This window comes from Notamacropus eugenii, chromosome 5 (assembly GCF_028372415.1).
Source record: "Notamacropus eugenii isolate mMacEug1 chromosome 5, mMacEug1.pri_v2, whole genome shotgun sequence".
NCBI lineage: Eukaryota > Metazoa > Chordata > Mammalia > Diprotodontia > Macropodidae > Notamacropus > Notamacropus eugenii.
The window spans coordinates 351,485,790-351,513,380 of NC_092876.1; the positions used below are offsets into that span (position 1 = coordinate 351,485,790).

Consider the following 27,591-nt stretch of genomic DNA (forward strand, 5'->3'; position numbering starts at 1 on the left):
ACAATGGGACAATACCTGTCTTTTTATAAGCTACTACTCTACACTGCATCTGTTGGAGCTCAGATATTTGGAAGAATCTGCTCTACTTTCCACCACAGCCCAGTGGTCTGAACAGTTCACCAGCTGTTCACCAGTTACAAATTTACTACTGGAAAAGGCACTGTGGGAAACGAGAATAGGCAACAGAGGGATCAGAGCCTGCTTTCTTTTTCCTTCCCAACAGAGATGATAAGAGAGTATTAAACTGATTCATTTGTCAACAGAACAACAGCATCTTTTAACAATGGCAAACAAAGACTGTCTAAAAACATGGAGCCAGGACAAATAGCCCATGGACCTGGCAGCTCTTTCCTTCCCTGCATAGATCTATCACCCTCACTGACAACTCATGAGAACGTCTACAGGTCACTTGTGAGGCTATAAAGAAATAAATCACATGCTCTTTGGGAAGGGAAAATGCTTGTTTTTCTCTGGCTCCCAATATGCTTCTTAGAATATTGCAGCTTTCACATTAGTCTTACTGGTGGCAGAGTTTTCTATTTGCACACTGATGTCCCTAGATATGCTTGCCTCCCCTTGCCTGCCATAATACTGATATATCTTCCATACAAAATGGAATATCTATCATTTTATATTGAGAGCAAACATTTTAGCAGCTGTTGAACTAGTATTAAAATTAATGATTTTGCTTGATTTTAATGTTTGCTTCCAAAAATTGTTTTTTGAAGGTTGAAATATTTTTCATGTTTATTAAATAACTACCTGTGAAATATTAGTACTGCAATATCACTGAAATAAGCAACTTATCTATGAAGAAATTCTTTCTACCAATGCAGGCTGCCACCTTCTTTGCAAATTAAGAGTTTTAGAGAGTTATCTAAAGCATAGAAAGGTTCTTAACCTTTTTGAACCTATAACCAACTCTTAATGAGCGAGTTTATGAGGCCTCCTACTCCAAGTGCAGACCTCATTTCACTATACTGCACAGCCATTCCACACAGCAAAAGAGGAAAAGCCATTTCAGAAATGGACCAGGAGAATGGACCTCCCCAAAATACAGACTAATGGTACCATGACCTGGAAGAAATTTTATGTTTATCTTGAGAGTTGGTAATTTGCAGAATCAAGGGGTTTGTTTCCATTTTCTGGGACTACTACAAAGTTTGATGCAAATAAATTCAAGCCCAGAGCCTAAGGCTATCAAAGAATCTGTAAGCACAGAACTGCACAGAGAGAGAAATGGTACTCCCTACAGGTACCTCTCCAATCTATCCAACCTGGAAAGAAAATGAATTTTGAATATTATTCACACACAACAAAGGATTTATTTTTCCAGTCAAAGAATCTTTTTTCAAGAAACTTAGAGATAACATTTTCAACACTGAAAGACTTCTTCCCATTGTCAATTCCCTGTATAGCACCTGCTATAAGACTGAGAAACTGGTATGATAATAGCAAAATAGTCATTGCTAAATTTTCTCTTTCTTCGAAATGCTTCAAAATTAAATAAAATGTTTCTATGTTTTACTTCATCATATAGACTTGATTTGAGGGATCAGAAGAAGTCTGAACTAGACTGAAAGAAAAAAATGAAGGAGTTACAGTATATTTTTGGTTAATTAGTAAATGTGTGTGCATGTGTGTATAGCCAGGCAATATGACCATGCTACTGCCTCAGACATGTTTTCACTATGAACATAAAATCAGAGGATTTTTGAATAGTTTCTCTTCTTCCACTATTTTTCTCTCAAAATAAAACTCTCCTGACTCCTTGAATGACTGTCAGATATCCTCATGGAAATGGAAACCATTATATCTCCACCCTAACCTATCCCTCTTCCTAAATTCCCTATTTCTTTTGAAGGTACCACTCTTCTTTTCACTCTGGTTTGTAACTTAGCAACCATCACCAAATTTTCACTGTCATTTATTTACCAGCATTTAGTTGTCAGGTGTTGATTCTACTTCCTCAGTATCTCTCACAATCATCCCTTTCTTTCCACTTACACCACTAACACTTCTGAAGTCCTTGCCGTATCTCAGATTCTGAGTCTTTTCCTCCTGCTTTAACTCTACTGCTGTGGCTCCTATCACTTGTAAAAGTAGAGAAAATAGGGGATGAGATATAAAATAGAGCAGTTGTATAAAAAAGAAGCTCTCAAAGCATTCCCTTATGATCTATCCTCCTTATTCAAGAGGACATTTATTCACATATTCATCCAAAACATATGCATTTAATGCTTATTATGTAGGTGAGATTGTGCCAGGTATGGAGCACTGTGCTAAATTTTAGGGCAGATGTAAAAATCAAATGAGATCAGATAAAACCTAGTCCTACTTCCTCATTTTACAGATGAGGAAAGTGAGTCCCAGAGAAGGTAAGTCACTGTATCAAATTTTGCTTCTTCTCTGGTTTTCTTTTAGTGGTGAATCTATAGAAGGCCTTAGAAGTCAAACTCATGTATAAGTTTGAGAATAAAATAGTTTATGACTATCATCACTGCCATATCCCTACCAGCCTTTTCTTGATTTTCTAAGGAAGTATTCTTGGATTTCTTTAAACCTACATAAATATAGACAAACAGACCCCTAAAAGGGAAATCTATTCTGTCAAGGACACAGAAGTCATATTGATTCCTTAAAGGGGAGCAGAGCAGTCTCAAAACACTCACAACATAAAAAAGAATGGATCCAATTATCAGACAGAGAAAGACTAGGACTCTCCAAAAGCATAATTTTCTTGAGATGTAATTTGTAGCCTTAAGACCAACAGTCAGTAAGCCAGTGAGTCACTTCGGTAATTGGGGGAACAAAAGAACTCTCAAAAAAGCTGATAAAGTCAGTTACCACCAAAACAACCAACTATTTGTTGGGGATTTTGCAGGTATGATTATATTGGGTTTCTACTAAATGTACTCAAGTGAAGAATCCATGCAATTGTCTTCACTTATCAAAGATTGTTTACCCATTAGAACACATAGAACTTTTAGATCCAAGACAGATTATTTTGCCTTACTGGTTCAGTACCACAGCCAGCACCCTGATCTTATTAGTCATTCACCTAGTTACTGGAAGCTAACTCTCTTCAATTTCAATTTAGTTCTCTTTGCATTGTGACAAAAAGTTGGAATTAGATTATGAAGCTATACTGCTACATGCTCCTGGTGTAGACTAGTATCTATTTGGAATGCACATGATATATACACATACATACATGTTGGCATATTTATTTACATCTACTTTACATCAAAGTTATACAACAGACAGAATACAGATTAATCAAATCAATAAACATGTATTAAGCACTTACTATATAATAGGTGCTTTGCTAGGGAATGAGGATAGAAAGACATAAATAATATAGTATATGACTTGAAGGAGTTTGCATTATATAGAGGGAGAAAACATGTATGCATAACATAGTGTATGTATATGTGTTTGTGTGTGTGCATATGTGTGTGTATGTATGTATAACTTGCATATGCTGGAGGCAGTTGGAAAGATCTCATATAGGATATGAAATCTGAACTGAATTTTAAAGGAATCTATGAATTCTAATATGTGGATAGAGGATGGAGCCGATTTCAGAAGTAAGTAGTAAATTGCTGGAGCTGAAAACAACCTTAGAAATCAATGACTCATATTCTTTAATTTTTTAAATGAGAGAATTGAGGAGGAGAGAGATGCAATGATCTACCTAAAGTCAAAATGACAGGAAAGATATAAGTTATGAACTCATATCTCCTAAAATTTAGACTAGTGAATCAGATAAGAGGTCCTAAATTGTTTTTAGAATTTTCTAATTAACATATGATCCATTACTCTGATACTAATATATGATTAAGCCTTTTATTCATTCATTCAACATGGTATAATTATAAGGAACAAGACTGGTCCCAGAGAGTAGGAACTGTGAATGTAAAATGTCGCATATATTTTTTGATGTTTTTATTGGTGTTGTGGAACTATATTTTTTTTGTCTGTCATCATCTTTACTACAAAGAACAGCTTATTGAGTATGAGAGAAGAGATCTATTCTGAAATGAAGGTTAGCAAAGAAAATCAAAGTATGTCAATAAGAATAAGATTAAAAACAATTTAATTTATATTTATTAAGCATTTGCTCTTTCACTTCAGAGCATTTTGGGGGGGCATGAAAGGGTAGAGAGATTAGAAAATTTAGTAAGACATCACTTTCTAAAGAAGGAAATTATCAGTTGTCTAGAATATGCAAATTGATTCAGCATCACATTTAATTATTTTTCTTATGAAGAAACCCCTCCTCAAGCATGAATAAAGCGAGAGTAAGCAACATAGCTTCACTAAAAACTCTCAAAAATTCTTTTTCTAGGGCCCTTGTTTACAAGATCTTGGTCCTTTTTCTGAGATCTTATGAGGATTCTGACCAATTTAAGGATGAGGACCCTTAACAAGAACCTACTTCTAAACAAGGTTGAAACATAATATTCAGAAATCCTTGGCTTACAGACAACATCTCAACAAGAATTATTAGCCTTTGCTATGTTGTGATGTACACTGGCAGACTTGTGAAGCCTATGGAATCCCTTGTCAGGATGTTTTTAAATGCATAAAGTAAAATACAATAGATGGGCAAGGAAACCAGTGACAGTGAAGTAATATCAAAATATTTCTTTTAAAAAATCACAGACCCACCAAATGAGATAGAGAACATTATGAAATGCAAAATGGGTAATTCTGATTACATTAAATTGAAAAAGTTGTGCACAAACAAAATCAATGCAACCAAGATTAGGAGGAAAGCAGAAAACTGAGTAAGAATTTTTACAACTAGAGTCTGTGATAAAGGAATCACTTCAAAAATATAGAGAACCAAGTCAAATTTACAATAACATAGGTCATTCCCCAATTGATAAATGGATAGGCAATTTTCAGAGGAAGAAATGAAAGATACCTATGGTCACATGAAAAAATGCTCTAAATCACTATTGATTAGAGAGATGCAAATCAAAACAACTCTGAGAAACCACATCACACCTATCAGATTGACTAACATGACAAAACAGGAAGATGATAAATGTTAGAGAAGATATGGGAGAGTTGGAACACTAATTCATTTATTATTGGTAGAGCTGTGAGCTGATCCAACCATTCTGGAGAGCAATTTAGAACTATGCCCAAAGAACTATAAAAATGTTCATACCTTTTGACCCAGTAATACCACCAGGGCTGTATCCCAAAGAGAACATAAAAATGTGAAAAGGTGCCACATGTACAAAAATATTTATAGCAGCTCTTTTGAAGGTGGTCAAGAACTGGATACTGAGGGGATGCCCTTCAACTGGGGAATGACTGAACAAGTTGTCATATACAAATGTAATGGAATACTATTGTGCTATAAGAAATGACGAATAGATAGACTTCAGAAAAACCTGAAAATACTTATATGAACTGATACTGAGAGAAAGGACCAGAACTAGGAGAACATTATACACAGTAACAGCCACAATGTGTGAGGACTTTTTCTGATAGACTTAGCCCTTCACAGCAATGCAGGGAGCTAAAATATTTCCAAGGGATTCTTGATGCAAAATGCCATCCATATCCAGAGACAGAACTATAGAGTCAAAACACAGAATGAAACAAACTATTTTCTCTTTTGTTATGTTTTGATGTGTTTTATTTTTTTCTCATGGTTTCTCCCATTTGTTTTAATTCTTCTATGCAATATGACCAATGTGAAAATGTGTTTAATAAGAATATATGTGTAGAACCCAAATAAGATTGCTTGCCATCTTGAAGAAGGAGGGGGAAGGAAGGGGGAGAAAATTTAAAATATATGGAAGTGATTGCTGAACTGAAAACAAATAAATTAACAAAAACAATTCACAAACCCTCTGAAATATATCTACTGGAACTGTATGGACTTCAAGTTAAGAATCAGTGATCTAAACTCAACCATCTTCAGTGTTAATCAGTGTCATGAACCTTTTAGCCCCAAGAACTAGAAAAGTTTTCCTTCCATTCAATTATGGTCTGCTTATAGAAAATTTTATATTCTTTGTTTCAAGAAACCTTGGTTATACAAATAAAAATGTGATGGATTCTGTTCAATAATCACTCCTCCATTAGACTGAGCTCCATGATGCCCCATGCTTAGCAAAATGACTGTGCAATACCACCCACTCTCATGTCTCCCCTTTCTCCTTCCACCTTTCCTTAAGAAAATCTTGTGGTAGTAATGGGGAAAGGGGAGAGAAAAATATAATAGAGATAAACATGTATGCTACGTTTGTGTATATGTGTTTCTTATCTTTTAATAAAACAGTGCATTGGAGGGTGGAGCCAGGTGGAGTAGAAGGACAGAACTGTAAAAGCTGTTCCCCATAACCCATAAAATACCTGTAAAAATGACTCTAAATAAATTCTAGAACAGCAGAAGCCACAAAATGATAGAGTGAAAGAGATTTCCAGGCCAAGACAGCCTGGAAGGCCAATAGGAAAGGTCTATCACACCGGGTGCAGAGCAGAGTGCATCCCACCCTTGGCCACCTGACGTGGCAGGGACAGAACCAAGCAGGCCTCAGGAGGTGGAATCCCCAGCAGTTGCTGTGGTTCCCAGATTGTTCAACCCACAAACACCAAAGATAGCTTCAAAGATCAGTAAGAAAGTTCTTTCACTTGGGTGAGAAAGGAAAATCGTCTGGCCCCACCAGCAGCAGCCACTGCAGTGGCAGCATCCATTTTTGGAGCCCTCTGCCTAAAGACCCTGGGGGAATTGAGCCCCTGATCTGAATCTCCACCCTGAGTGGAGGTCCTGGAGTGAGGAAGAGTGCTGATGTGGTGGAGCTGGTGGAGGCTCTAGAGAGGGAATTCTACTCATAGATCCTGGGCAGAAAAGCTTGTGATAGCTCCCAGAGCAGAGCACAGGCCAGGAGAGGAGTAAACTCCTCTCCCTTGATTGTGCCACCTTGGAGGAACTGAGAACATACAAGCCCTGAGACTATACCCTCCTTTTGACAAAGGACTCAAAAAGTCAAGTAACTGGCTGAGAAAATGCCCCCAAAAGGAAAAAGAATAAGACAATAGGTTACTTTTTCTGGTGAACAGGTATTTTCTTCCACCCTTTCCACTGAGGAAGAATGATGCATACCATTAGAGGAAAACATAAAAGTCAAGGCTTCTGCATCCAAAACCTTCAAAATAAATATGCAGGCCATGCAAGAGCTCAAAAAGGATTTTGAAAATCAAGTAAGAGAGGTGGAGGAAACATTGGGAAGAGAAATGAGAGAGATGCAAGAAAATCATGAAAAGTGATAGCTTGCTAAAGGAGACTCAAAAAGATGTTGAAGAAATAGACTAACTCAAATGGCAAAAGAGGTCCAGAAATCCAATGAGGAGAAGAATGCTTTAAAAAGCAGAATTAACCAAATGGAAAAGGAAGTTCAAAAGCTCACTGAAGAAAATAGTTCTTTAAAAATTAGAATAGATCAGATGGAAGCTAATGACTTTATGAGAAACCAAGAAATTACAACACATAACCAAAAGAATGAAAAAAAATAGAAGACAATGTGAAATAGCTCATTGGAAAAACAACTGACCTGGAAAATAGATCCAGGAGAGAAAATTTAAAAATTATGGGAATACCTGAAAGCCATGATCAAAAAAAGAGCCTAGACATCATCCTCCAAGAAATTATCAAGGAAAATTGCCCTGATATTCTAGAACCAGGGGGCAAAATAGAAATGGAAAGAACTCATCAATCACCTCCTGAAAGAGATCTGAAAAGAAAAACTATTAGGAATGTTGTGGCCAAATTCCAGAGTTCCCTGGTAAAAGAGAAAATATTGCAAGCACCTAGAAAGAAACAATTGGAGTATTGTGGAAATGCAATCAGGATAACACAAGATCTAGCAGCTTTCTACATCAAGGGATTGAAGGGCTGGGAATATGATTTTCCAGAAGTCAAAAGAATTATGATTAAAACCAAGAATCACCTATCCAGCAAAAGTGACTACAATACTTCAGGGGAATAAATGGTCATTAATTGAAACAGAGGATTTTCAAGCATTCTTCATGAAAAGATCAGAGCTGAATACAAAATTTGACTTTCAAACACAAGAATCAAAAGAAGCTTGAAAAGGTAAATAAGAAAGAAAAATCATAAGGGACTAACTAAAGTTGAACTTTCCTATACATTCCTATGTGGAAAGATAATATTTGTAACTCTTGAAACTTTTCTCAGTATTTGGGTAGTTGGAGGGATTACATACACACACACACACACACACACACACACACACACACATATAGACAGAGGGCATAGGGTGAGTTGAATAGGAAGGAATGATATCTAAAAAATAAAATTAAGGGGTGAGAGAGGAATATATTGAGAGAAGGGAGAAATGGAGTGGGGCAAACTATCTCTTATAAAAGAGGCAAGAAAAAGCTTTTTCAATGGAGAGGAAAAGGGGGGAGGTAAAAGGGAAAAGGTGAAGCTTACTCTCATCACATTTGACTTAAGGAGGAAATAATATTCACACTCAATTTGGTATGAAAATCTATCTTACACTACAGGAAAGTAGGGGAGAAGTTGATAAGTGGGGCAGGGAGGATGATTGAAGGGAGGGCAAATGAGAGGAGAGAACACTCTTGGGGAAGAACAAGGTCAAAAGAGAGAATAGAACTAATGGGGAGCAGGGTAGGATGGAGGGAAATATAGTTAGTCTTACATAACATGACTCTTATGGAAGTCTTTTGCATAACTACACATGTACAGCCTATATTGAAGTGCTTTTCTTCTCAGTGAGGATGGGTGAGGAGGGAAGGAGGGAGAAAATTTGAAACTCAAAGTTTTAGGAATGAATCTTGAGAATTGTTCTTGCATGCAACTGGAAAGTAAGAAATACAGATCATGGGGTATAGAAATCTATCTTGTCCTACAAAAAAAGAGAGAAGATGGGAATAAGGGAAGGGAGGGGTGTGATAGAAGGGAGGGCAGATTAGGGGAAGGGATAATCAGAATGCACAGTGTTTTGGGGAGGGGGAAGGGGAGAGAGGGGAAGAAAATTTGGAACTCAAATTTTGTGGAAATGAATGTTGAAAACTAAAAAATAAGTAAATAAACATTAAAAAAATAAAACAGTGCATTGGACAGTGGGAGATGTCATAAATCAAACAAACAAAAAGGTGTCACATTTCAAAAGAAGTTGTCCACCATTTTACTAGACAGACAGATGGAGAAATCAAGATGTCACTTTTGTGTCTTTTCCTTATACAAAATAGACATGCTTGTTAACAAATTCATTTAAAATTAATTCAACCAACATTTGTTGAGTGTATAGTCTATTTAGAGCACTGAGTTGGGATCTGAGATGTATCATGCCTTATTCACTCATTCAAATAGTAATTAAGCACCTATTGTTTTCAGAGCACTATCATAAATGAAAAAAAAGTGTTAAATACTTACAATGTTCAGAGCACTGTACTAAGCAGTACAGGAGACACAAAGTTTAGACAATTTTTCCTACCTTACATTCTATTAGGGAAATGTGACACTTTCGTAGATAACTGTCATATACAGTTATACATGATTGGTTTCATGTGGTCAAAGATTATCATCACCTATGTGAGTCAGGAAAAGGATGAAGGAGGTTGCATTTGTAAAGTATGGGCAAGAATTCAAGAGCCAAAGTAAGAGAAACATTCCAGGGAGAGGGAACACCATGAGCAAAGTTACTGAGGCAGGAAAGCAAAGGCTGTGCATACTTGAGAGAGAATGAGTAATCCAGTTTAGCTGGAGCAAAGAGTATGTGAAGGAATATCATATGGGAAAAGGCTTAAAAGACAGGGCAGAACGGATGGTGGAAAGTCAAGAATGCCAGACTAAGGAGATTGTCTCTCACTCAGTAAGCCAAATGGGCCACTAAAGACATCTGAGCAAAGGAGTGAGGTGAATTTGAAAATTATATAGGATGGGGATAGAAAAGGGTCCTGTGATTTCATTGATTCAGGAAACAGGGAGATGAGGAAGCTTCCTCTATTAACTTAGGTTATCACCTCTCTGGTACTTATAGCCTCAGAAAGTTGTCCAAAGCTTTGAGAAGTTAAATTATTTGCCCAGGGTCAGATATCCTTTATGCATCAGAGGCAAGATTTGAACCCACTACTTTCTGATTTGAGTCCAGCTTTCTCTCCATCCCATCACACTGCTTTTTTGGCTTATGTATTACTGAAAATAACAACAATAACATTTGTGTAGTAATTTAGAGTTTCCAAAGAACTTTACTAAATTATCAGATTTGAGCCCCACAAAAAACCTATATGATGGTTGCCACAGATATTTGTCAATCCAGAGGTTAAATGACTTGCCCGTGATCACATAGCTAGTAAGCAGCAGAGGGAAAATTTAAGTCAGACCTAGCATCCTCACCACTAAGCCTTACTGTTTATTTTTCTATGAGATATAGAGAATTATATGGAATTGGAATACAGAATAAAGCAGACTATTTTATCTTGTGTTATGTTTTGTTTTGTTTTGTTTTCATGGTTTCTCCCACTCATTTTAATTCTTCTATGCAACATGACCAAGGTGAAAATGTATTGAATAAGAATGTATGTGTAGAACCTATAGAAGATTGCATGCCGTATGGAAGGAGGAGCGAGAAAGAAGGTGTGGGAGTTGGGGAAAAAAATCTAAGATACATGGAAGTGATTGTAAAAAACTGAAAACAAATAAATTACTTAATTTAAAAAAAAGATATAGAGAATGAATGGAACAAATATAGGCAAGAAGAACTATTTGGGAGAGATGACAGGATGCAGAATCAAGAAGTCTTGGGATTCAAATTCTGTCTCAGTCCTCCCAGCTGTGTGATTGACTTACTCAAGACTGTCTAACTTCAATTTCCTCAAAATATGGTTAACGATGGCACCTACCTCACGAGGTCATTATAATGAAGATCCAATGAAGCACTATATAAACATGATCCAGGACAGGTTGGTGGTACAGGAGATAATTGCTGCACCTGGAATCAGGAAGACTCATTTTCATGAGTTCAGATCCAGTCTTAGACACTTAGTAGCTGTGTAAGTAAGCAAGTCACTTAATCCTGCTTGCCTCAGTTTTCTCATCTGTAAAATGAGCTGGAGAAGAAAATAACAAACCATTCCAATATGTCCATCAAGAAAACTCCAAATGGGGTCAGGAAGCGTTGGACACAACTAAGGTGACTGAACAAGAACAAACGTGAACTGAGATTAGTGCTGCAGTAGTCTAAGTAGCAAAGGAGGGGGCTGGATTGTTTTTAAATCTGTGGATAGCTACTAGACATAAAGATTTAAACAAGCATTTGATCATAGGAGCATAGATTTCAGGACTGGAAGGAGCCTTAGACGTTCTATAGACCAACCTCTTTATTTTATAAATGAGGAAATTGAGACTCAAAGTGATGAAGTTGCTCAATCTCACAGTTAATCTAATTGACAGAGCTGGAATTTGAACTCAGGTCCTCTGGCTCCCTTGATCTTTCAAACAGAATTGAGAAGTTGCCCTACTAAGCAGTAGTGCAGTGATCATTCCCAGAGAATAACATACAAGGGATACCTTTAGAAATCTGGCATTGCTCAGGTCTTGGTCATCACTCCAGAGATCTTGCTCCAATTTCTCTACCAATATTCCACCTTTCACTTGCCAATGAATACAGCAAAATAAATGGTACCAGAGATAGAATTTGGGCAGCAGCATAGGTGAAAGCAAGGGATACTTTCAGGAAGAAAGAAGGATAACGTTTTCGGAATTCAAAATTAGGAGTTAGATGTGAAAATAGAGAGCAAGTAAGTAGATAGGCACTTATGCAGTTAGACTCAGAATTACCTTCCTAACCTTAATCTAATTCACTTGAGCAAAGCATTTATTAACCACATTCATAGAATGGTTCTAGCTTTCTGGATAAACAGAGAAAAAAATGTATCAGTATGCTCAAGAAGCTTACATTCTCCTGGGGGAAATATACTATTTAAACAGATAAGCATATATATGATAATTTAAAGAGGAAAGATAAAGCACCAAAAACTATGGAGATGCAGAAAGCCTGAAGAGATTGCAGTTGAACTATACCTTGCAGGAAGCTAGGGAATCCAAGAGGTTGAGGAGGAGAGGGAGTGCATACCAAGAATGGATAACAGCCTATGCAAAGGTATAAAGGTTGGAAACAGAACATTGAGTTTGGGAAATTAAAGCCTTATCTCTAAGTCTAATATTATAAAAAAGGTAAAAATGACTTTAAAGAAAACTCTTCCACAAAGAGTAGGGGTACCTAGAACTTTACATTTCTTATTCCTCTAGAAACAAGGCAATATCAACTTTGCTGGGCACAGAGAGGAAAAATGAGGGTTTAACTTTGATTACTATTGTTGGGTAGACAGTATTGGTTCAGCTATTGATAAGATGATCAAAGGGAAAATATAGAATTGGGGAGGGAACAAGAAAAGCTTTCTGAAAGGGTAAGCAGTGTTAATATAAAGTCCCACATTTGTATATTTATGAGAAGAATGTTGCTTCACTTGGTCCTGATTTCTTTGACTACAAAATAGGAAGCATAACATTAGCTGAAATCATTGGGTTTTGTCAAGAGGGGCCAATAAAAATGATTATTCTAGCTACATAAAAATTAGAACATAAAAGTTTAATAACAAACAGTATTTAGAAAGCATTCTGCTGAGAATCTGACAGGGTGCCCGTCTTTTTATAGACAGCATTTAGAGGTTTTCACAGACTTCCTGAATTTTCCCTTTTTATGGATGGTATGTAAATCTTGGGAAATAGCTTACAAAAAACCAAAGTTCAAATCAGAATTGCTGATGAGGCACCCTGCTATACAAATGTAAATATCCTGGGGAAATATCAAATCTTAGACATAAGATCAGGCCAGGCTTGCTGGAAACTATTTTATAATGTACATATCATTGGGGAAGTTGAAGTATGGAATTGATGGTGATTTCATGAGGCACTTAAGAGTAAAGAGCAAGCAAATTAGAAAACAATGGTCTAGAAGAATAAGAATCATAGGATTGTAGATGTAAGGTTATAAGGAGGCACAGAGACCATCTAGATCAACCCCCCACAATTTATAGGTATGAAAGCTGAGGCTCAGAGAGGTTAAGTGACTTGTGCAAGGTCATACGAGGTCAGAAGTAGGTTTCAAATATTGGCCTTACTAATTCTATATTTGGCATTCTATCTACTACACCATGCCGCCTCTCCCTAATCTCAGATGGCATAATGGACACAGCTATAACACATATCAAAATGCCCAGTCTCATACACCCAGCTATGAAATAAAGAGATTGTACTAGATGACCCATTGGATCCCTTCTGATGCTAAAGTTAGCATCCTACGATCATTAATATGTCATCATTGATCACACTAGAAAGTCAGAAAACCTTGCCCCAATGCTGAATTGCTAAGCAAGCATTAATAATCTTTACAAAAATAATTCCTATAGAATCTAAGAAATATTCCAGAAATATTTCACCTAATAGTGTGCTTTTGATTAAATTTTCTTCTCAATACTAAAAAGAAAAACTCTTGAAATAAATATTAGGCAAACAAAAACAATTCCAACATTAGCCACATCCAAAAAACATGTATCTCATTCTGACCCCTGAGCCCATGAACTTTTTGTTAAGAGCTGGGTACAATGTTTCATCTTTGGTCTCCTAAAATCATAGCTGGTCATTATATTGATCAGAGATTTTAAGGCTTTCACATTTTACTTAACATTGTGTCTTCATGGAGCCAATCAGTTTCAAACTGTAAGATATGTTTCATTTAATGGTGAAAATTGGAAAGCTGATAGGAATTTTATTTATTTTCCATGAATCCCAGGAATTATAACTTTTCTGTCTTTTCTTGATTATGAAGACTTATTCCAGCCAAATGAGAGATTGAAAAGGAAAACCTCATCTTCCCAAATTTCCCTTCTGTTCATAATCATTTATCAGAGGAATAAGACCATTCAAAAATATAATCCAGATAAACACCATAAAAATATCGAGTGACCTATAGTTGCTCTTCTTAGCAGTAGCCACCAAGCAAACCATGGCAAACATCCAGTCAACAACAATGGCTAGTAGCCAGCTGGAAGGGTTACCCTTGACAATATAGCATCTTCATATAGATTGCTAGCCTGGATTATAGGGGGGAAAAAAAGAGATGAGCTCTAAAAAGGCAATGGTGGTAGGATCTTGGGGGTGGGACCTGAGGAAGTCATAGGGACTACTGAGATAAAATAAAATTGGCAGAAAACTCTACTTTTGGCTTTCTAGCAGAGAAACTAGCAGAGTAGCATTGTTATATAGCAGGTTTCCAAATGAAAAAAATGAAATCTTGAGAATTTTATCCCCACAGCTAAAAGGTTAAAAATATTTTTCAAGAAGATTGCTTTGAAATCCAAATGGGGCATAAATAAAAATGCACTGGAATCCTTACACATGAAGGAGAAGAGAGGAGGGGAGAGGAGAGGAGAGGAGAGGAGAGGAGAGGAGAGGAGAGGAGAGGAGAGGGTAGAAGGGGAGGGAGGGACAGAAAGGGTTTGATGGGAAAGTGAAAACATGTAGATTTTGAAATGATGAGACACATCTAAGAACCTTATTGCCAACCCATAAGAATCAATGAAGATAAAGTTAAAATGTTTACTTTATCTGATCTAACCATGACTTACTTATGAAGGAATTACCTTCTTTTAGTTTTCCCCTTCCTTCTTCTTTCCTCAGTTCTGCATTTTCCCTATGTCCCATTCTTTCTTCTTTCTCCATGTTTTTCCCCCTTGTCCCATTTGAATGTCCATACACTCCTAGGAGTTAATCTAGGCAGTATGCTTTGAACTCCCTTTGCCAAAGAGGTCACCCAAATTTAAGAAAGTGGAGTGATAATGCTGTGGGTTGGAACCTCATGTTCAGGGGAATCTTGGTGATATTACCTGTCTCTTTTCCTTAGGTGGTATGTGGTGACGGGGAGGACGGAACATTTTGTATTATATTATCAGTAAGTAGAAATTCAGACTGAGTTTCAACTAAAACATAGCAAATATTACATATACATTCAGAGGAAAGGGGAAAAGTTCTCCAGAGAAGCAGGGAGGACTCCTCACCTGGGACATTTATACCTGGATTAAAAGAAAATTCAATAGAAAGCAGTGAAAAAATATTGTCCAAAACCCCTAGAGATTTGGGTTCAATGTACTCTCATAGATCTCCTTGTCACCTCTAATTTCTGTGATCCCATGAAACTTACCAACTCAGGGTAATTTGTGCTTGTCAAATAGAAAAAGCAAGGTAAATATGTCTTCTGCAAAGAAATCTGAGGGCCAGTGCTACAGGAAAATAGTAGCTGTCCAAAGCTGAGGAATGCTTAATAGTAAAATAGTTCTTCATGACTAATGGGCCACTCTCATTTTGAATTTCACTCATATTCACACAACAAGAGAATGTTAGGCCTGAAAGGTCCTTAGAGATCATCTAGTCCATCTTCGTCATTTTTCAGTTGAGAAAGCTGAAATTCATCCCTTACATCACCACTACATATTATATATTTTTTAAGCTTACTCTTATTCTTATAGGTTATGGATATCATCACAATAAACTGATGAATCTTACCCTTGTTTTGTGGAATGTGCTCGCTCTATGTTATGACGTAGTAGAAAGTAAACTTGCCGAGGACTACCTTTTATACCTATATCCACAGTACCTATCACAATGCCTGGGATATGGTCAGTATTTAATAAATATCAGTTGATTGACTGCTTGATTCCAACTTCTTAAAGTCATTGGTACTTTCTCATATCAAATAACCAAAAGAGATTACACAGCTGGAAGGGAAAGTGGGAAACACAGAAGAAAAAGGCTTGGCCCAGGCTGTAGGTTCCCCCTTCTGTTATTGTGTTTTGCGGAAACAGATTGCAGGAAGCTAAGCAACTAACAGCTTTGCCAGCTAAAACCCCAGCAGGAGAGTTCATATCAAGGATAAGACCTGGCTGAAGGATACTAATCAGGAAGGAAGAAGAAAGTAAGAATGTTTCTATGGCTAGTTCCCCATAGTTGGTATGTGGGTCTAGGATAAGCCCCTCTTTTTTTTTAACCTTTACCTTCTCTACCCGTTTATATTTCCTTCCTCACTTTGAATGTTTCATTTATACTCTATTGAATGAAATGCTGTTTTAAGGCAGGTGGAACAAAAGAGGAGAAATCTTCATCCACCCATGGGGATATGGCCATGAAAGAAACCAGGAAAAATAGGGAAAGTGAAGCTATTGAGAGAATTTCAGAAAAAAGTCTAAAAGTAACCTAACATTCTAGATTTATTCTTCCAGACAATACCAGACCACACTTTTCTGGACCACTCCAGAATAGAGCAGGCATCTTGAACGAGTAGCCTAGACCCATATTCTAGGGAAGAGGTTAAAATCACAGTGGCCCCTACTGGTCAAATGTGAGCTCATTCAGCTTTGATCAGTTGAAAATTTCAAAGGATAAAGGAACAATCTCAGCTTTCAGGGAGCAGGCCCCAAATGGAAGCACCTTTTTACCTTCATACATTAAGTCTTATGAGTTGACAGTTATATCTTCCTAGTTAATTCCCAATTACTCATGCTGATGGTGAGGAGCCTTGGTGCCAGTTATCCAAATCTCCTCCATGTCTGGGCTTCAGGATGCACTGTACAAAGTGTTTGCCACTGTGGCCACAGCTGCATTTATCTACCTGTGCTTTATTTAAAGAAACATTAAAATTAACACTACCTAAGTATGCAACAATGGCTAGCAGGGGAGAGACAGCCCAGAAACACTCTGAGGGGTAGGAGAGAACCAATCTGGGATTATGGTTTTTCTGGAGACAATTCATAAAGTGGATAATCTGCCCATGGCTAATAGGTAGTTGATGGTATCTATAAGAGGTACTTTTTGGAGCCAAATGAACATACTAGCTGATTGTCATGCAGAAAACATGCACAGTGTGAATAATCACCTATTAGGCTCTATCTACTTAGAACAAAGTGAAGTTTTGACCTGAATTATCTAATTTAGCTCTTTACATTAATCAGATTAAAAAGATAATTGCCAGAATTCCTCTTCACTTTGTGCTGTGCAGACTCAACCTGAGTGTCCACATGGCGCTTAATTGAATCCTGACAACTTGGAGAGATGCGAGTCGTGACCCTTTGCTCCCTGATCTCCAGAAGGGTGGCTCCTTCTCATTTCTTCCTCCCACCGCTCATGCCCTCCTCCCTTGCTGCCCCTTGTCTCAGAGTATGAAAACGTGGGCACTCCTCCTCCAAGACTGGTCTCTAGCCCCTACTCACCTGTCTTCTCTTCAGTTTTGCTGATTTCTGCTGCCTCGGTCTGAGGCTGGGCTGTTGCCTTGGCAGCAGCATCCTCTGCAGCAGGAGTTGTGGCAGCAGCAGGCACATCGGCTTGTTTAGGCTCCTCCTTGGCAGGGGCATCTTCAGCCTTGGAGGACGGCGAGTTGTCAGTGGAAGCTTTAGGGGCACTTTCTGATTCAGCGGAGGCCGGCTTCTCCTCTGATGGGGCAGCGGCCTTGGGGGCTGACTGCTCGGAGGCAGCAGCCTGGGCACTGGCCTCCTTCTCCTCGGCAGGAGTCTCCCCAGCTTTGCTGGCCTCTTCTGGCTTAGCACCAGCAGCTGGGGCAGCATCCGCAGCTGCAGCGGCGTCACTCTCTTTCTTCTCCACTGCATCGGCGGTGGCGGCAGCTCCTTCCTTCTTCTCGCTAGCGTCGGCCTCAGCAGCTCGGGCATCTCCCTTCTTTTCCCCCTTGAGCTTTTTCCTTGTTATGTGTCCACGGAAGCTGGCCTGAATTTTGGTGGCTGCCTTGTGAGCTTTCTCTTCGGGTTTGATGCCATCTTGTTCAATCTTTTGGTCAGCATCATCATTTTTTTCAACCTTGAGAAAGAAAAGGAAAAAAGGAGGGAAAGATCATGAGGATATATAGGATCTCAGGATCATAGACTGAGAACAGGGAAGGACATTAGAAGCCAGCTGGTCCTGATTTTGCAGATGAAAACGGAGATGTTAAATGATTTGCCAAGGGGCATGCTGCTAGTAAGCGACTGAGGTGGGATTTGAACCCAGATTCTAAACCCAGTGTTCTCCCAACTATACCATTTTGCTCAAAGCAGAAACTAAATAGTATTCTACCCTTTTCCATAATGCAGGATTTGGACCAGACTTGCATCTGGCAGAGAAGAAAGGCAGACTGTTTTACTAAAAAACAGAATACTTGTGGTCTTCAGGGACCAGAGGTATCCTTTAAACAAAAAAAAGTCTGTTCTGACTGTGACATCTGTGGCTTAGGTTTTAAAATCCTAACATATTGAACCTCTGATGATCCCAAAGAAGAGTCACAAAAAAAGAAGAAAAAACTTTCAGTACCATTCTAAGCATTCTCTCTTGATTGAACTCAAACCAGTGCTTTTTGGGTGGGCCACAATGTTTGAATCCATGTTTGCTCCCAGTCTGTAACCAAAGTGCTCCCAGTAAAGCTGTTTTTCTAGTATTTCTGGCTGGACTCAGAGTATGGTATGCCAAGAAATCTATGAAAAAGCCTGTTCTTCCAGAATCTACAGCCTGAGTTTATAACAATGATAGATTTAATGCAGATAGCATGGTAAAACTGGTACAAACCAAACCAAGATTTGGTTTCTAACCCAAGGTAAATGTGAATTTAAAAGTTTTAAGGAATGATCCCAATTGAACTGACTCTTTAGCCTAATAATTTCCAAGCAATACACACACACAGACTCACAAAGACATACACACACACACACATACACACACACGCACACACGCACACACACACACACACACACACACACACACATACACACACACTTTCACATTCATTCATGCCATCTGAAGATCACGCATTCAAACCAGAACAGAGAAATCAGACTTTTTAAAATATGTTGTCTTGTTAATGAATTTGTCTAAAGTTTTGTGAAAGAATATTGTTTCAATTTTTAGAGAGAAATAACATAAATTAAATAAAACATGAATCCCTATTTAAAAAGCAATATAAAGCCACTCACTGCCATTAAAAAAAAGGATGTTGTATCATAAACTTTAATTTTGCTACCTTCAATAGAAATCTCCTAATGGGGAAGCCAAAAGGTTAGTACACATACTTTTTCATCTTTTAGCACCCATGCTGGAATCAATGAACATTTTGTGATTTCTGAGACTGAGAGTAGGGATTGCTCAATAGAATAATAACCCAAGGAATAGAACACTTGCCCATCTGTGAAAAACACTGTATAAGTATACCCCATGATTATTGTGCCTAGAACTGGTCATTGTTGTTCTCCAGATCATTCAGTCATTCATCAACATTCATTCATTCACCCTTATTCACCTTGTATTTATTATGTCACAGGTATTGTGGGGAACTATGAAAAATCCACTTAGATTGAAGACATTGTCATTAGACAAAAAAATGTTCCTGAATCTATGACTTGTGAAATATTGAGATATTCTTCCAATTGGATGGATGAATATTATAGTCCATAGTATAAAGGTAAGATGTATTACAAATTCAATCAACAACAGGCATCTATTAAGGATTTACTATAAGCCAGATACTGTTCCAGGTCCTGGAAACAAATACAAAGAATGACATGATCCCTTTTGCAGGGAGCTTACGTTCTATTGTTCTATTAGGAAGACAAGAAATATGTAGATGTTGACATAGACTAAATAAAAATGTGTGTGTATGTGAAGACAGACAGAGAGAGAGAGAGAGACAGAGAGACAGAGAGAGAGAAGAGAGAGAGAGAGAGAACATTGTGTTTGCTTTGCTAAAAGTATTCACAAAATTCACAAATCACTTTTCTCTGTGGTCTCCTCTTTCTTCTCTATGACTTTCCCACAATACTTACTTTATTTCCCAATAATGTGTTCTTTCTTACTCTACAAATTTCTACTGTGTCAGCAGAAGGCACTCCCCTTACTCTCAGCTGTCTTAGAAGTATGATGCTGAAGATGTATTTCTAAGCAGAGTTAGGGCCCAACTGGGGAACACAAGGAAAGGTAATAAGAACCATTCAGGCTATAGTGCATTTAAGGATTCCATTAAGGATGCTCTGGAGGTAAGCCATGCTTCTACTAAGAGCAGAGAAGTGGAAAGTCAGTCAATGAAGAGCATTTAATTTAGACATACACCATTTTGTCCCAGTCTAGTCTAGAATTCAATCCAAATACTTAAATGTTCTTATCCCTAGGGAACTTGTAGGAGAGAAGAGGTCTCAGTTCTCCAGTCCCCAGAGCCCAAGAAGCAAGGGATTTTCTTATTTCTTTTTTCTAAGGATACTTTCTGTATAGTGTACGTGGTTGTTGATGATAGTAATAGTAGTAGTAGTAGTAGTAGTAGTAGTGGTGGTGGTGGTGGTGGTGGTGGTGGTGGTGGTGATGGTGGTAGTAGAAGCAGTTGTAGTCATTGTCAGAAGAGCAGTAGACTTTTCAGTACAGGTTTCTATTTCCAAAAGATATATGTTTTTCTTTTCTAAGAATACTTTGGTAATGAACCAATTTACCTATAACTACAGTTGGGGAAAGGACCCAAGCAACCATAGGGAAGAGAGTTGATTGTCTATTACTCAGTAAACTCACTTGGACCAGCAGAGAATGTGAACCCTCCAAATCACATGACAACATTCTGTTCTACAGCTAAGAAAAAAACCCCAGCTAAAGTAAAGAAGACAGTTGTGTGTGTTTCAGGCATGGAAACTATAAATACAAAGAATGAAATTGTCTCTACTCTCAAGGATCTTATATTTTATTAGGGTAGACAATAAATAGAGAAAGTGTCCCAAAGCTCTAACTGCAATTTAAAGTTATTAAAGCTTAAAACTGCACTAATATTGTTAGGATGTTCAGTGTCATGATGAGGTTTTGAAAGCTCAAAAGAAATTCTGCTGTTCTATTAATGTTCCAAGTAGAAGTTGAAGAAATCTTTTTTAAAAAACAAGGAACAATGTACTATTTCAGACTAGCAGAGTTTCCTGACTTGAGATTAATATTTATATCTTTCTGAAAACTGCCTACATGCTTCAGCATAATGAGGTTTTCAAATCTACAAACACAGCAAATGGCCTTTTACCATTAAAAAAAATGAGATAGAGACAAAGAAAAACACACACATATACATACACACACACACACACACACACACACACTTTCACACCAACAGAGACAGAGACAGAGAGAACTGTTTCCTAGTGGGTAGAGAGCTATACTTAAATACAGGAAGACCTGAGTCTAAGTCCTGCCTAACTCAGACTGCCTGGATGACCCTAGGCAAGGTAGTTAACTTCTCAGTGCTCTAGGCAATTCTATATGACTATAACTTTCAGAGAAAGCAAAGTACTTAGTAGATGGAGGATCCCCACCTGGGAGTTCCCTAGGCCAATGAAATCACAGATCCAGTCTCTCTCTGTGTGTCTGTCTCTCTCAGTATCTCTGTCTGTCTCTCTCTGATTGTTTCTGAGCAATCTTATATATACACACACAAACACACACACATACATACACACATACATATATATATATATAAATACACATATAGGGGAGTAGGTATATATAGTATATATGCATGTATACATACACACATGAAAAAATGCCAACTTATGTTCCCTAAATAAATATTAAAGCAATTTAGATTTGTTTGCTGAAAATCTTTTTCAAGCACCGTTATTGAGTATCACAGAAAATTCACCAGTGCTGACATGTTTGATCCAAGTATGAAGGATCTCCTTTTTAAAAGATGGATGATTGAGTCTTAAAAGTGAAACATCCTCAGTCCTTCCTATTTCCTCACTTCTGAATGAAACAAGAGAGAACAAAGTTGTGCCTGTTTTATTTTCTCTTTATTTTTCAATCTTTGTTACAAAGGATGGCTCTCTGGGAGAGAGAATTGGGAAGGATATATTTAGAAACTAATATAATGTAAAATAGAGGAAACAATAAAAATAATATAAACATTTTAAAGAAAACACAATTTTCAATCTATCATCTTCCCTTTTGAGAAAATAATGAATGCATCATAAGGGCTATGACTGCTGTCCAACATAGAACCTGTCATTTTGATCTCTCATTGTAGATGGGAATAAGGTCTTCTTAGGTCACCTTGTTTAAAATGTCTGCACCAAACAAAAATCAATACATTCAAATATCAAAGATCAGTCCCAGAGTCATTCATCTCTAAGGATTTGTTCAAATTCTGTTTCAGTCTCAAGAGACTCTTGTTAATCTTATTTTTCTCCTGAGTGACCTCTACTATCACTCCTGTGAATTAATTGGAAAGCTAACAATAAAGAATGCAATATATTTATGTAAATGGTGTAGGGTCAGAGAAAGGAGAGAAGATAGAAGAAATTCCTCCAAGTTAACAACTGGAGAGCTTTGTGGACTTGCCTAGTTTTTCTCTAACCCAGGGTGACTTCACTTTAGCTCTAGTCTCTTTAGTTGCTGTTGTGTTCGTCCTTCATGTTTGAAGAAGACCATGACATCAGAGAAATGATGACATGACTTGCACAAGTCTCTTTAGTATTAACTTGTTAAATAGGTAGGGCAGTGTAGACCACCAAAAACAAACACTTATTCATATTATGTCTATTCTGTTCCAGGTCTTGCTAACTTACAATATAGGTCCATACATAAAAGTAGACATAAGTCATAGAATGACAGAAATGGAAGAGATTATCAAGATCATTTGTTCTAGGGGTTCTTAACTTTTTTATGTGCCATGGATGCATTTAGTAGTCTGCTGAAGCATACCTATGCTTTCTTAGAATGTTTTAAAATAACTAAATGAAGTGCTAAATTTCAGTTAAAGGTAAGTGAAAATTAAAGTGTGGTTTTTTTTCTGTCCAAGTTCACAGACCTGATAAAGTTTATATGTGGCCATTCTGGGAGTCTGTAAACCCCAGTTAAGAACTTTTGATCTAGTTTAATTATTTTCTCTCGCAGACAAGGAACCTGAAGTTCAAAGAAGTTAACAAATTTGCCCAACGTTAACGCTGCCAAACCCAGGAGAATAGGAATTCCAACTCAGGCATTTGGTCGTTCCATTGTACCAAAGTGCCTCTCTGTAGGTAAGTCCATCAGCTTGCTAACATATACAGCACAGATAACAATAATCACAAATGAACAAATAGATCAAAGTAAGAATCTCTCAGTTTCTTATTAAAATATAAGATGAAAATTCTGGCTTCCTCTAACTGTTCCCTTACTAATGAGAAGAATGAATGAATGAATGAACGTAAGAGAGCCTTCTCCTCCCTACTTCTGCCTACCACCCACCCTCTCCCCAGTCCCATGCGGTGACACTGGCCTCTTCTCTGATACACAGCTACCTTCCCTGAAATCCTGCTGTTCTTGCCATCCCCTACTGTGATTTACACAGCACAATCTGGGGCACTAGAGCAGCTGTCCCCATGAGGATGTCTTCAGTTAGAAGATGGAAGCATAACCCTGTTAAATGAACAGTTGTGAACTGAGCATGGAGCCAAGATGCTGTAATTTTACTCCAGTTTGGTTTTTTTTTTTTGAATGAACCCATTTCTCCAATGAAGAATGGCAGTGAATGGCGATGGAAGCATTGGTACTACAGGAAGGTGAACAGCCAGACCTACCCAGGAGTCAGGGTGACCTGGATTCAAGTCCTGCCTCAGATGAGTATTAGCTCTATGACCCTAAGCTAATTGATTAACCCCTCAGTGCCCCCTTCTAAGGCTATCAATTGCAGAGGAGAGAGAATTTCCACACCAGGAGTAGTCCCTTAAGCCCTTGATATCACAGTTCTAAACTAAAAAGAAATAAACATCAGATTTCCTAACCAGACACCTGATCTTCCTACAATATTTAAGGACAGTGATGCTCTTAACCCTTAAGAGGGTTAATAAGAAGGATCCAATCAGCTACCTGCTTTGCTTATATACCTGTTCTTTTTCTTGTAAATTTTTAGGAACTCAAAAATGAAGCCTTAAGGGATAAATAAAAAAACTATAATTATAATAAAACACCCATTTTAATCTGTCTTGTTTGGTAGCAGTAATTCATGCTATAAATCAAATGAGAGAAAATATTTGGAAAAAGCATATAGCACACAGTAGGCTCTATCTAATCATTGATTCCCTTCCATTCCCTATAAACTAGACTAAGGAAAAAAATGGGAAAGCTTGAGGTGGCACAAAGTCATAGGACTTCTGGACTTATCTCCCTGGAATTCAGTCTCTGCAGCAGAGGGAGAAATGGAAGAGGGGCCGTGGTTCTCAACTGATAAATGAGCAAAGGCACTTATCAGAGGAAGAAATTCAAATGATTAAAAGCCATATAAAAATATTACAAATCACAAACAATTAGAGAAATGAAAATTAAAGTAACCTGGAGTTTCTACCTCATGCTCATCAGATTGCCAAAGTTGTCCAGAAAAAAAAGGAAAATTGTACGTATGCTGGAGGGGCTGTGGGAAAACATATACATTCAGGCACAGTTGATGGAGCTGTTCACTGGTCCAATGTTCTGCAGGGCTATTTGACTATGTCTCAAAAGTTGCTAAATTGTAGATTACCTTTGACTCTCCAGTATCTAGGTCTGTACTCCAAAGAGATCATATAAAGATAAAAAAGATCTAGATGTGCAAAAATATCCATCCATAGCAACTTATTTGGGGTTGCAAAGGACTGGAAACGAAAAGAATACCTGTGTGTATATGTATACATACATATGACCATTTTCTATATGCACATTCATTTCATATATATGTGTATAGGTGTATATGTGTATATATGTATATGTATACACACACGTATATGTGTGCACATATATGCACACACACACACATATATATATATATATATATATATATATATATATATATATATATACAGCTATTAATTTGTCTTTTCAATTGTGTTCAACTATTGGTGACCCCATTTGGGGTTTTCTTGACATAGATACTGAAGTAGTTTGCCATTTTCTTCTCCAACTCATTTTAAAAATGAAGAAACTGAGACAAACAGGGTTAACTGACTTTCCCAGGATCACACAGCTAGTAAGTTTTTGAGGCCAGATGTGAACTTAGGAAAATGAGTTTTTCTGACTCCAGGCCTGGCACCCTATCTACTGTGCTACCATATATACATATGCATGTTTGTGTATATATACACATATACATATACGCACAAGTATGTCTGTATATTTATGTATTTACATGTATATATTAATATACACACATGTGTATATATGTATGCATGTATACATGTGTATATATGCATGTATATGTATATTTATTCATATATTCACTTCAAACTTCACTTTTTTTTCTGTGAAGCCATACAGAGTAGAAATTTAAAAATTTAGGATGGCTGCTGTCTGCTTATAGGTAAGAACCAGACTAATAGTTTCTTCAGGTATAAGTTGGATTAGATAGGCTCTAAGGTCCCCTTCAAATTTAAAATGCTGTAAAACCATCATCTGACAAATGACTGGTCATTTGTTACATACTGGAGTTAGTTACATACTGGAGAGACCTAGAAAACCATTAGAAATTCCAATTTATTTAACTGTTTCAAATTCCCCAAAGCAAGAGATTCAACTTTGGGCTTTTGTATTTAAGATACTGGTGACTGACTTTTAAGAATCTCTCTCTATAACAAAGTGTCTGTGGCAGAATCTTTTACATGTCAAATAGAGCAATTTTCCTGGCAGATAAAATTGAAGGTGGAAACCATTATGTACAGGTGAAGGAGAACATCCATCAGTCAATGCCAGAAGTACTATGCATACATTTATGTAGGCACAAGAAGTCCAAGATAAAAATGAATATAAAAAGCCCTCTCTACTACTCAATCTTATAACCCAATGCTATTAAAAAAAGAAACTCCAGGAATTCTAGAGGCCTAGAAAAAGATCAGTGAAAGAGGAAGTGGTAAAGTCCAGCTCTCTCCCACTACTCCAACAAAGGTTAAAGAAGAACATTAAGCTGAACCGTGATCCTAAGGAGATTTCTGACTAAACCCAACAAGAAGCTACAGTGAGCTGTTCTTCCAGCCCAGGTAAGCATAAAGAGATGATTAGTGGCCTATGGGTCACTGAGAGGGGTCCAGTCAGGAAGACCCACATTGAGCCTTCCAGCAGAGGGAACTGAAATGATGGGAGCTGCATACTTGGTTTCAGACCCAGCACATCCGAGCACTGAGATGGAGTACCTGGAAAGAAGCAAGGACAGAAAGGATAAGGCAGTGCTGTCACTCTGATTCTGGAGCAGTCAGAGATTCAAACATGGGCTGAGAGTGGAGCCTTCAGGTATCTGTCAGGACAAGGAGCAGAATCACAGATCCAACAAGGCCAGGCCTGAGTCTGTATACCAAGCAGGGGGTAGGAATGAGTCTGAGACTCTGATTTAGAAGCAAGACTTCAGGTTCAGTCCATAGACTTTGGCTACAGCCTACAACCGAATAACCACAACAGGGAGCTTGGACCAAGTGTGAGCCTGTAATTCAATTGTTCTAAATCTATAGTCATCCAGCTTGCTATTTTCTGGAGGGCAACAAGGGGCAAGTCTTCAGTTGTGTTGCCCAGACCCAAACTAGGGCCAAGAACCCTGAAATTTGCAAAATCTCAAAATAGCAGATCAGTGATAAGACTTTGTTTTAGATCAGAATGCTTCACATAACACTAAAAAGACAAATTGTATGTCCTTGGCCTTGAGCTACCCCTCAGACTTTTGAGGAACAAAGTACTTAATCCTCAGAGAAAGCAGCAGCAGGACCCCAGAGATATAGCTCAGAACCCAAAAAGGTCCCAATGTTCTTCCCTGAAATATACAGATCCTGGCTATAAAAAATGTATGAATTCAGAAAGTAAAACTGGACAAATAAACAAAAGAAAAACACTGTTTTAGAGTCAGGGACACCAAAGACACAAACCTAAGAATTCTGTAACTATTGGATTTGGAGCCAGAGGAAATAAGTATGAGTCACAGTTTGGCACTCATGAGTGCCTATTTTCTCATCTAAATGTGGTGATTAGATGTGTCTATTTTAGGTCTCAATCTATAACATTTAATACTTTAAAATCTGAATAGTTCTAAGAAAGGTCAAGGAAATTCTCCCCTGGTTCTCAGCTCAGTTACTGATTTACTAAGTTAGCTCAACCAGATTAATTTACCTCTCTGCCTCATTTTGTTTATTGGTAAAATTGTGAGATGTATTTCCTACCTTCATAGAATAATATAGTTAATGTGAAAAAGAGTATTAGAACACTTGAACTTTCAAGAGATACATAATTAATTTTAATATATATTTTACCTCTTAAAGATGTTGGGTAGATAAGATGTTCTTCATTAGTTCTACGGAGAGTACGAATCACTATATGACTACCTCTGTGCTGAAAACAGAGAACACTTTAGGGTCTTCTCCTCTCTGTTTCCCCACTCCCACCCCCATTATTCTTTTTTCCTGACTGTTACTTGAGGAAAGTAACTTATAGAACCTATCTGTATGATTATCAAAGAGGTGAGAGCTGAGATTTTAAAAAATAAT

At 37.6% G+C, this 27,591-nt stretch overlaps 1 protein-coding gene across 1 annotated transcript in view; it reads right to left on the reverse strand.

Moving 5' to 3' along the window:
* Nucleotides 1-27,591, reverse strand: part of GAP43 (growth associated protein 43) — a 132,122-nt gene that overhangs the window by 47,808 nt on the left and 56,723 nt on the right. Inside the window, exon 2 of the mRNA XM_072613947.1 lies at nt 17,338-17,935. Coding sequence (XP_072470048.1) covers nt 17,338-17,935 — 598 coding nt within the window. The remainder of the gene's footprint in view (nt 1-17,337; nt 17,936-27,591) is intronic.